This window comes from Epinephelus lanceolatus, chromosome 21, assembly GCF_041903045.1.
Source record: "Epinephelus lanceolatus isolate andai-2023 chromosome 21, ASM4190304v1, whole genome shotgun sequence".
In the NCBI taxonomy this organism is placed as follows: Eukaryota; Metazoa; Chordata; class Actinopteri; order Perciformes; family Serranidae; genus Epinephelus; species Epinephelus lanceolatus.
Window position 1 is genome coordinate 37,552,687 of NC_135754.1, and position 11,259 is coordinate 37,563,945.

Genomic DNA, 11,259 nt, shown 5'->3' on the forward strand with positions numbered 1-11,259 from the left:
TACAAGAAACACAGGAGGGTTCATGTTACAGACACAGACTCACAGTGGTGTGTTGACATGCTGAAGCTAAATTCTGTCTTTCTCACCTTTAATCTTTGGGTCATGTGGAATTTGAATGTGTCTCGTGACACTTCCTGAAAGCTCTTTGACTCGTTGCTTTACTCCATACCAATAAACCCACCATTCGCCTCTCCTCAGCTCCCGTTCTTCGACAGAAAGACTTGCTTCTATCAGATAGCCTTCCTGTTTTAGTCCTCTGCACATAAAATAGTGAACATCTGTTATAATGACAGCTTTACTGACGCGACAACAAAAAGTATCAGGATCTTCAATGGTTTGGCTCTGTACTCCTGCATAGTTGTAAGGTGTCTATAGTCAGGACAATGATCCTCCACATACGGCCAGAGCACAGAGCAAGAGTTTGTAGGGTCAAACCAAGTCTGACACAAGACCTCAAAACATCTTCCACTTGCTGAATAAAGACAAAAAGCCTCTGAAACAAGCAAGAAGAGAAGCTGTCTGAGCCCAGACACCCTACAGAGGAAACCCATTTCAGCTGCTTGTATCCGCGATCTCATTCTTTCAGTCACTACCCAGAACTCATGACCATAGGTGAGGGTTGGGACGTAGATGGACCAGTAAATCAAAAGCTTTGCCTTCTGGCTCAGCTCCCTCTTCACCACGACAGTCCCGCACAGCGTCTGTACCCCTGCAGATGCCGCACTGAACCACCAATCCATCTCAAGCTCCACTCTACCCTCACTCGTGAACAAGACCCCGAGATACTTTAACTCATTTGCCTGGAGCAGTAACTCACTCCAAACCCTGAAGGGGCAAACCACTGTTTTCCAGTGGAGAACCATGCCCTCAGATTTGAAAGTGCTGACTCTGCTGCCTCATGCTTGGCTGTAAACCTGTGCATGCTGGAGGTCACGGTGTGATGGAGCCAACAGAACCACATCATCTGCAAAAAGAAGAGACACAATTCGGAGGTCCCCAAACCGGACCCCTTCCTTCCTCCACCTGTGTCTTGAGATCCTGTCCATGACTTTCACAAACAGAATCAGAGACAAGGGACAACCCTGACGGAGGCCAACACCCACTGAGAACCTGTTTGTGCCAAGTATGTGGACACAGCTCTCACTTTGGTTAAACAAGGACCAGCTCTTTACCATGCGGGGCTGCTGAAGTTTTGTGGACTGGGAGACGGCTTACCACGGTGTTCCAAGGGGAGTCTTGTGGGGGGTACTGCAGGAATACCAGGTACCGGGGTCGCTGCTACGAGCCCTCCGGTCCTTGGAAAGTTGTTTTGATATAGTTTTGCTGCCGTTAAACGTGGACCACTATGATTTCTATTCATCAGTGCAGACATGTATGAATGATTATTTCAGGGGATGAATGATTCCTTTAAGTCACCTAAAACTGCGAGACAGGTCTGACACCGTTCATCTGATGTGAATCTAAACACCCTCAAATTGAAGCTGAGTCCGAATTTCAACCTCACAGTCGCTGCGTCGCTTCAAATCTGAAGTGCTGGAGTGCAGAGCCAAAAATACCACTCTGTGTATTACAGCTTGTACAATCCGTACTCACACAAAATGCGTCATCTCTAGAGGCACAAACTGTTCACCGTAACACATGATGAGCATGTCGTGCTGTGGGTTGAATCTGAACTTCTTGTCCAGCACAGCGTAGATGTGAACGGTGAACATGGGAACAGACGGCGGAGCTCTCACTGGGCTTCGATCACTGCAGAGAGAGAAACACACGTTTACAATCACAGCTTCCACCACAGTGTTTGATGTATCTGTTAATATCAGTCTCACCGTGTGCTTTGGGGTGTTTTTGTGGTTTTATCTGCGGCTTTGGAGGCTTCCACGTTGGGCTGTTTCTGACTGCTGCCCTCTCCCGACACAGCTTTGGCGTAAGACTTCAGGTTGGCACCTTCTTCACCTTGCGAGTCTCCTGCAGAGGGATTCTCCTCCTTTGACTCTTTCTCAGGTTTTTGTTTCTTGGCTGACTCTGATGACGCTCTGTCACTGTCTGGATTTTCATTCTGAGTCTGAGCAGCGTCTTGCGTTTTGGTTTCAGGTGTAGGTTTGTCCTGTTCAGCATTGTTTGTCTCAGTCTTTTTAGGCGCGTCGTCTTGTTTTGGCACATCGAAGTCTGTCTGTGTTTCCTGGGTGCTCTGACGAACAACTGGAGTTTGTGTGGATCTATTTGTGCCTTTCTGTTTCCTTGTTTGAGTCTGAGCTTCTACCATCTTAGCATCTTCGTGGCGTTCCTCTCCACTGTTGTCCACAGTTTGCAGGTTGTCTTCCTCCACATGTTGTGTCTCTGTTGGCACACTCTCCTGAGTCTGGCTGCTCGTGGTCTGAGCCTCCATCTCAGCTGTTTCTGTGCTTTCACTTTTCACATCTGTGTCTCCTTTAACATTTGATGTGTTCCGTCTTCTTCGATTTCTCCTCTTCCTCCTCTCTCCGTCTTGGGCCATCCTGCTGGGACTGGCTGGTCCATGCTCCTGGAAGACACATTAATCGCAAGTGTGGTTTTAAATTATTGCATGATGGTTGTAATGCGGTCTGAAATCTGCTCTTATGACTCGTCTCTACCTTTTGTTTTTTCCGGCGTCTTTTGATTGCCTCCATCTGCAGGGACTCTTTCCTCAGGGCAGTCCTTGTTCCCCGTTATCTGTCTCTTAACATAAAAAGCACATAAAGTTACAACCTCAACGCTCTATCCAGGTGTCTCTCTGCAGGCAGCAGCTCCGGGAGACAGACCTCAATATCTGCAGATTTGACTGGGACACTTAACGCTGTGGAAGACGGTTTTATTTTGGCATCATTGGGCAAAAGCATATTGTGATTCAAGTGGTCTGAGAGAAAACTAGACTAGAAAATCTAGCAGCTGCACCAGACAGACACCCAGTTAGCAGCTGAAGTAACCCAAACTTTGGGGTTTGTGCTGGCTGGATTCAAGCTGCTGTAGCGGCTGACCAAAGGTCCATCTCTGGAGCTGTTGCTCACTCTCCTCTCAGGGAAGCAGTCCACAGCGGCGGGCAGCGAGGCGGAGGGACGTTGGGCTGGCTAGCAGCTAGTTATTGCCTCATTTGTGGTCTGATGAACAGAGAGGGTGAGTCAACGAGAGACTAAGCAAAAGGGCTGCTCGTAACTCTACGATGAAATCAGATTAAATAAATCGATATATGGGAAACACTGAGTCACTGCATGAAACATGTGCATGTGGTCATCTGGTGGGAGGGGCTTAGGACTGAGAGGGAGAGCTGCAGGAGGAGGGTGTATATTCAGAGTTTTGAATAAATGGATGACTTTAAAAAAATCTTAATAAAAACAAATGACAAAGATAAGAGTGTCTGAAAAGGAGTACGCAGAAGTACAACTTACATGTCCCTCATGTTACATCTCCTCTTTTAACTCATATATTATTTCAACAAATTTATTTACAACTAATAAACAACTGTCCCTGGTCTGTTTACCACCCAGTGTTACAGAATAAAGATGCACATCCTGTCCTCATCAAAATATCTTCTTTTTTGTATTGTATTTTTTTCATATTTGTTATTTATTTATTTATTTTTTTTTTTCAGATTTCTGCCCACAGCTTTAAAGGGACAGTGCACGCAAAAATGTAAATGCAGCCATTATCTACTCACCCATATGCCGAGGGAGGCTCAGGTGAAGTTTTAGAGTCCTCACATCACTTGCAGAGATCCAAGGGGAGAGGAGGTAGCAACACAACTCCACCTAATGGAGGCTGACGGCGCCCCAGATTCAAACGTCCAAAAACACATCATTGAAACCACAAAATATCTCCATACTGCTCGTCCGTAGTGATCCAAGTGTCCTGAAGCCCCGACATAAAAAGTTGTTTGGAAAAACCTCATTTGAACTCTGTTTTTAGCCTCATTGTAGCCTGTAGCTCTGACTGCCTCTCTGTGCACCGAGCTCACGTGTGTACGCTTGCACAAGACCAGCGAAAGCACGTGAACACACATGAACGCAGTGCCTGTGTCTCACGGTCTCGCTCAAGCGCACACACGTGACAACTTTTTATGTCGGGGCTTCAGGACACTTGGATTACTACGGACGAGCAGTATGGAGATATTTTGTAGGGATGGGTCACGATTTTCGAATAGTTGTTTTATTTTTGAAAAATCGACTTTTTAATGCGACTATTACTATTCGCCGTCTTATTCCCCCCCCCCCCCCCTTTATTTGACATGCAATTCAGCTCCTAACCGCACGAGGGCAGTCTAGGATTACTACAGCGGTGTGAGATGCTCTTCTACAAACAGGAGAAACATGCAGAGACTACTACTCCGTGAGAAATGTCCGCAGTCATTCAGGCTTTCACAGTCGAGCGCACTTCCGCGTTGTAGTTTCCTGTAAAAATGTCTGTGAAAAATCCCCGCGATGTGAAAAATACATGCCGAGCAGTCACTGGTGTGCGCACACAGGGCTTGCAAATACTTGCCACGATTTTCGAATAGTGTTTTTGCTTGCGTTGCACATCCCTAATATTTTGTGGTTTCAATGATGTGTTTTTGGACGTTTGAATCTGGGGCGCCGTCAGCCTCCATTAGGTGGAGTTGTGTTGCTACCTCCTCTCCCCTTGGATCTCTGCAAGTGATGTGAGGACTCTAAAACTTCACCTGAGCCTCCCTCGGCATATGGGTGAGTAGATAATGGCTGAATTTTCATTTTTGGCTGCACTATCCCTTTAATATCAAAATCAAATCAGATTACAGTGAGAGGAAGTGTCAAAAAGAGAAAATGTCACAGCTGGTTTCAAAGTGCATCTCCTCATCTTCACATTTTGAACGATTATTAATTACTTAGAAATATTACACCACTGTGACAAACAAATGACGTCACCTAATCTGTAACACAACACCGTCAGAAACACCACTAAGGCCGCAACTACCACTTAATGTCATTATCAATAAATATATATAATATTAACATCACTGACTAATTTCAGATAGTTTGACTTTTCGTTCAGAAACACAAAAACATGTTATTTAATCATATGGACAAACATTTAAATCCAAGTTCTCTCTCTGAAGCATCACCTGTCAGTTACAGCTGTAATAATCTGTAATAATCTGAATTAACTGCAGTTACACTGTAAAAGTCAATCAGAACATTCCAGATGAAACACATTCACAGTTTAACGTCATGTTTTCTCACCTGTTGAGTTAAAGGTCCGGACAGTGTTTGTGCAGATGTGTGTGTGTCAGTCACATCAGCTGCTGAACTACTGAGGAAATGTTTTTATATCAGCTGTAACCTCCCGTATGTAACTTCAAGGGAGCGTCAACAAATTCATCCACCTCTCTGACGCTGGCGGTTTTCTTTCAACGTTATCTCAGTCTAAACTAACCGTGCTAATAAATAAAATATGACTCGACCTGTTGATGATCTTTAAAACAGTTCTGGTTAAAATCAGTCACATAATAAACTGTTTTAAAGGTTTTTCGTTATTGAGTCAGTGACATATTTGTGGACTGTCCCTAAATGGAAAGAAGCCGTTCAGTTTCGTTTCTTTCAGAATCTCATCAAACAAGAAACTTAATGCTGCGTTCAAGTGCACACCGGAAGTTTTCACTTTCATTTCACTGTGTCAGCAGATTGGAAACTTTTGACCTGTTCAGATTTCTTTATGATTTTACTGGAGTGTTTAACATTAAGTTACTGTGTGTTTTATACATTTATGATCCCAGCGGTGGAAAGTCACATTTAGCAGCTACTGTATGAGCTACAGGACAAATGTGATGGAGCGTACTTGGATATTTACCTGAGGAGTTACATTTACTACTAATTCATACCTGTAGTCCAGTATATTAAACTTTTTATTTAACTAGTTTTATCTGTAGTTACTTTATTTTTTTTCTTTAATATCAATTATAGGGAACAGTTACAGTTATTTATGAGCTGTTTCCTGTCATTAGATTGAACACACATGCATCCTATAAAGCATGCATTATTAGAGATTAAACTATCTACCAATATTATATTAAACTGTTCCAACCACAACAGGAAAATTATAATTAATAATAACAATAATAATAATAATTATTATTATTATTATTAATATAATAATACTAACAATAACAATAAATAATAATAATAATAATAATAATAATAATTGTTATTACTATTATTATTATTATTATTATTGTTACTTATATTATTATTTTTGCACCTTTAAAACCAGAGTTTGCAAAGTGCTTTGACAAACAAAGCAAAACAGTGAAGTCGAACCAAAGTAAAACAAAATGAGGATAAAATTTAGATGAGAGAAGACAGACGATAATGAGAAATACAAAATAAAAATGCTAAAAAAAAATAAATAAATAAATAAATAAAAGTAAGTACAATAAAAAGAATAAAGGCAACTAACACTGTCTGGTAAATGTAAGGGAGCTGTGAGTGTGAATCAGCAGATTATTCAGTGCTGCATGTGAGGCCGTCAGTTCTCTCATTGACTGTCGTGTTTGTCCAAGTCAGCTAATCTAGATTCAGGAGCTCATGTTGTTGTTTTATAACTGGATGAATTTATTCAGTTTCAGAATATATCAACATGTCAAAATACATAACAGATTCTTCTGTATTAAAAGTCAAATAGCTTCAATTTCATCCCAAAGTTCAAACTTCATACCTGCACAGGTGTCTCAGCTACACACAACACACACTGCTGAGCATGAGGCCAGGATATAAATCTATCTGATGCTGTGGAGCCACCTGGTGGTTAAAAGAATAACTGCATATAAATACTGATGAGTTATTTCATCATCACACAGTTATTACACGAGGAAAAACATGAATAATCTTTATATGCAGGGAGGTTAAATTAAACTGTGGTGTCAGATATGTTTACACCCTTCTTATTTAAAAGTTGGTTTATTCATTCATTCATTTTCCGTACAGGATTCTGACTCTAAAGCCAATATTTTGCAGGAACTATTAATAATCATTAATATTCTAAATAAAGATGTCATGTAGAATCATATTGACTTGTCCTGATATTATATTATCTCAATCATGGTGTCTCTTCTGCCAGGTGAGGAAGATTTTGGGGGATTTAGTGGTGAGGATTTCAGATTGTGACCAGCTGAAACATCTCCTGGTCAGAATTCCTTCAGTGTTCATTGTTCAGGAGCTGAATTATCCACAGAGGTCTCTTCCTCCCCAAAACAGACCACCTGCTTATTACGGTGGCCGACACAAAACACTGTCTAGAGCCAATGTTTGGTTTGTCCGCTCTGGGCTACTGTAGAAACATGATGCTGCAACATGGCGATCTCTGTAGACGAGGACCTGCTCCTTACGTAGATAAAAACAGCTCACTCTAAGGTAAGAAAACACAATGATTTTTATTTTCAGGTGATGATACACTAAAGGAAACAGACTTATTATAATATATTCCATCTCTACCAACACATCCCCCTAAACCCTGCACACTGGAGCTCAAAGTCAAAGTGTCATTTAGACACTTTTTGACAAAACCCCGTCTTTCAAAGATAAAAAATATTCATGAACTGAACTCATTTGGAGAACAAAATAAAAGCAGTATCCTCTATGAAACATGACATTATTCCACACTAAGCGTCATCATCTTCAGTCCTGTGAACCTGCAGGTTTAATAACCCTCCGAACCAGCACCCTGGTCCTCCTCCCCTGAGGTCGACTTCCTCTCTTGGTCTTTGGGGCCTCCTTGTCTCCTGGCAGCACTCCCAAGGGGCGGGGTTTACCTAGGGGCGCTGTGGGGCGCCTTCCTGATCGCACCTCGTCCACGAAGGCCTCCACTCCTTCGAACTTGGCCGTCAGGTCAGAGAGACGCTCCTTCAGGGTGTTGAACTCGTTGTAGAGATCTCCCAGAGCGTCGGACAGCGGCTGGATCCTGAGGGACGGAACATTAACGCTCATGACTCACACAGATACTCACACCTACAGTGATGATGTGAGAGGAACATATTAAACCAGAGCAGAGTCAAAGGATTAAACGTGAGAACAGGAGTGACCTCACCGTCCGTAGTCGGGCAGCACAGTGTTGTGGTCGTGCAGCAGCAGATCTTTGACCTGCGTCATGATGGCGTATTTCCAGTTGTCTAAGACCAGCGTGAGGTTGGTACATCCTCTGGTGTTCACTCTCTCTGCTGCAGGACGTGAAACACAGAAAGAAAATGATGCACTCGTCCTCTGAGCTCCACAAGCTGAGTGACATCTAGTTCCTTTATAGTGGAGAGCAGGCAGACAGCTCTGCAGCTCACACCTGAACTATCAGACTGATTAACAGCTCTACAGCTGAGACGAGAAATATGTGTTATTGATTTGAGGTGAACTGTCCCTTTAAAGGTGAAGTAAGTACTAGGGCTACAGAGACATGGACAAATGGAGGTCAGACAGAAGGATGAACAGAAGAAAGAAAGAAAGAAAGAAACAATCAAAAAACAAAAGAAGGAAAAAAGAAGAAGAAAAAGAAATAAACAAAAAGGAGGAAAAAAGGACGAACGAACGATCAAAAGAAAGAAAGAACAAAATAAAGAAAGAAAGAAAAGAGAGAAAGACAGAAAAAAGAATGAAAGAAAGAAAAAATAAAGAGAGAAAGAAAGAAAGAAAAAAGAAAGACAGAACTAAAAGAAAGACAGAAAGAAAGAAACAACAATCAAAAAAACACAAAAGAAAAAAGAAAGAAAGAAAAAAGAAAGAAAGACACAAAGACAGAAAGAAAGAAACAAACAAACAAACAAAGAATGAAAGAAAGAAAGAAAGAAAAAAGAAAGAAACAAACAAAGAACGAAAGAAAGAAGGAAAGACAGAAAAAAGAAAGAAAGAAAGAAAGAAAGAAGGAAAGAAAGACAGAAAGAAAGAAAGAAAGACAAAAAAACAAAGAACGAAAGAAAAAGAAGAACGAAAGAACGAAAGAAAGAAAGAAAGAAAGAAAGAAAAAAGAAAGAAAGACATTAGTTCCAATAACAGCTTAACTTTATATTAAAGGTAAAATCTAAATCTGTGACACGAGTCGTTTCAGTTTCTGTCTCTCAGAACTAAAGATATGTGAATTAAACGAATGATCTGAAATGTTTTACACGTCTACATCAAAGAAATAAATCTATTTCATAACTGCTGCATAAAATACAGCACAGCCTGATGTAAATAAAACTCAGTCATCATAAACGTTCAACTTAAAACCATAAAATAAAATCACTTTAAATTTAATTATTTTACTTAAGGTGTTTTAAATGTGTGTCAGAGCCCCGTGACCTACTCACACACACACACACACACAAACTGTTACTGAGCAGTGTTTCACTGTGCGCACAGCACCGCCTCACACTCAAACAATTATTAAAATACTGTTATAACAGTAATAATTAAATAAATACATTTAAAATAAGACATTTAAAGCACTTTCATCCAGTTTTAAGACAAGACAGAGTTTCACCTGCAGATCACTTATTCAGACTGATGAAATGTTTCCCGTTGAGATGAAGAGGAGGAAAAGAAGGAACTCTCCAAACTGTCAGTTTAGAGTAAAACACAGAAACACCTCAGACGTGTTTAACTTCCTGCTCACCTTCATTCCTGATGTCCCAGTCTGCTCTCTGTTTCTGAGCTGCACACACAGTCACTGAGAAGATGAAGAGAAATCCAGTCGTCTTCATCCTGAAACACACACACACACACACACACACACACACACACACACACACACACACACACACACACACACGTCTGTGAGTCTTTACTGAACTACATTCTGAATTTGCAGGTAATTTCCAAGAGCTAAAACTTCATTTGCAGAAAGTAAAATGTTTCAACATACCTGCAGCTCCAGTCCTGAGTCCAATAATAACCCAGTGAGGAGGCAGCTGGAGGCTTTGTGTCTGCAGGGGAGGAGGAGGAGGAGGAGGAAGGGTCTCCACTCCCATCACACACTGAGCTTCATATATCAGGACGTCACTTCAAAGTCAGTCTCAAACCTGCTCAGACTCTCCGTCTCTGTTTTCTGTTTCAAGTCCTTTATTCACAGTTTCAGCATCACAGAAACAAGATTAAACTTTTAATCATATTTTGTCGACACTTTGTAAACGACGATTTAACGAGGTCGAACACAAATGACCACAAACGTATAGAAGGTGTAGGAGCTGTAATCTGATCTGTGGGAGCTTTGGCGGAGACCTTTGATGTTTTACGGTCACGTCCAACTTACACATTCCTGTTCTTCATCTGTCGTCCATCTGAGGAGGCCAGCCAGTGTCTGATGATGATGATGATGATGATGATGATGATGAGGATCATTCAGTCTGGACTGACTCTACCTGCTCTGAAAGCTTGTAAAACACTGTAATATAGCTGAAAACTTTCCAGTGAGGTGAATTAAAAACACGTGCATAAATCTGACAGTGTCCTGGGGTCTCACTATGAACATAGCGTACACACTAATCGAGGCCTAAAAGAGGCGTACAAACTTTTTGGAGACAGGAGATGGTGATACAGACAGATGGTGGAGCCTGATTTAAGAAATTGTTTAGTATTTTTGGGAGATTTTTGTTTTTTGTCCGTACGTACATTTTTAGTTTGGATCTACGCACTGTTTTATGAATGACACCCCGTACCTTGTGAAAAACACTTTATGACTCAATTTTACTGACGTACTTACATGTCCACAACTTCATTAAGTACTTTAAATAGGTAGACCTATACGTATAGAGATACAGCCATACACTATTAAGCATAAGCACTGACTACATTTATTCACTTGTTAGGCATTTCTGTCGCTAACTAGCTACCACGTTCAGGTACCCTGCCTGCAAAACCTCAAGGCCACGCCCCTTTTTCGGAGCTAGAAAACCACAGCTCCTGTGGACATTAGTGCGATTTGATGAGTTCAGATTTTAATTTTAATAAGTTTGTATGCATTATTCATTTGTTTTACTGCCATGTCTATTGGTGCATTCGTTTTGTACTCGGAGGTCGGAAATTCCCAGTTACCAGTCGCAAGTTTAAACTTGAACGCACCCTGAGATCGGATTTCCAAACTCGGAGCAACCGCATCAACCCGAATTCAAGATGGCTGCCGGCCACATACATAGTGAGTAAACACTCTGCTAAAGTACTGTTTATAGCAATTTTATCTTATTTGTTTTACATTAGGTCAGCCTCATCTGCGGCGTTCATCAGTTGGAGTGCATGATGGTTTTGAAGCTGTCTATACTCCGAAAGTGCAAGGGCA

General features: G+C 41.4%; 2 protein-coding genes across 3 annotated transcripts in view; both read right to left on the reverse strand.

The window, feature by feature from the left end:
• Positions 1-5,296, reverse strand: part of rnf213b (ring finger protein 213b) — a 49,902-nt gene extending 44,606 nt beyond the window's left edge. The window contains exons 1-5 of one of the 2 annotated variants that reach the window (XM_078163702.1): positions 5,211-5,296; positions 2,613-3,116; positions 1,827-2,521; positions 1,594-1,749; positions 87-256 (exon numbers count right to left, since the gene is read on the reverse strand). In XM_078163702.1, the coding sequence (XP_078019828.1) occupies positions 87-256; positions 1,594-1,749; positions 1,827-2,521; positions 2,613-2,648 (1,057 nt within the window). In that variant the 5' untranslated portion in view covers positions 2,649-3,116; positions 5,211-5,296. The remainder of the gene's footprint in view (positions 1-86; positions 257-1,593; positions 1,750-1,826; positions 2,522-2,612; positions 3,117-5,210) is intronic. The other variant, XM_033611447.2, reaches the window with a different exon arrangement.
• A 2,081-nt stretch (positions 5,297-7,377) lies between these two features.
• Positions 7,378-10,099, reverse strand: LOC144459479 (uncharacterized). Its single transcript, XM_078163709.1, has 4 exons — positions 9,850-10,099; positions 9,601-9,689; positions 8,050-8,179; positions 7,378-7,923 (listed from the first exon to the last, which is right to left on the reverse strand). The coding sequence occupies exons 2-4, from the start codon at positions 9,686-9,688 to the stop codon at positions 7,641-7,643; spliced, it is 501 nt and encodes a 166-aa protein (XP_078019835.1). The 5' UTR covers position 9,689; positions 9,850-10,099; the 3' UTR covers positions 7,378-7,640.
• Positions 10,100-11,259: the final 1,160 nt, after the last annotated feature.

What these genes read in the sequence shown, in the direction of transcription:
- LOC144459479 (XM_078163709.1), bottom strand. Translation starts at nt 9,688, where the DNA reads ATGAAGACGACTGGATTTCTCTTCATCTTCTCAGTGACTGTGTGTGCA. An exon ending in CTGGGACATCAGGAATGAAG is followed by an intron (nt 8,180 to 9,600) that starts GTGAGCAGGAAG and finishes CACGTCCTGCAG; the next exon opens with CAGAGAGAGTGAACACCAGA. An exon ending in GTGCTGCCCGACTACGGACG is followed by an intron (nt 7,924 to 8,049) that starts GTGAGGTCACTC and finishes TCCGTCCCTCAG; the next exon opens with GATCCAGCCGCTGTCCGACG.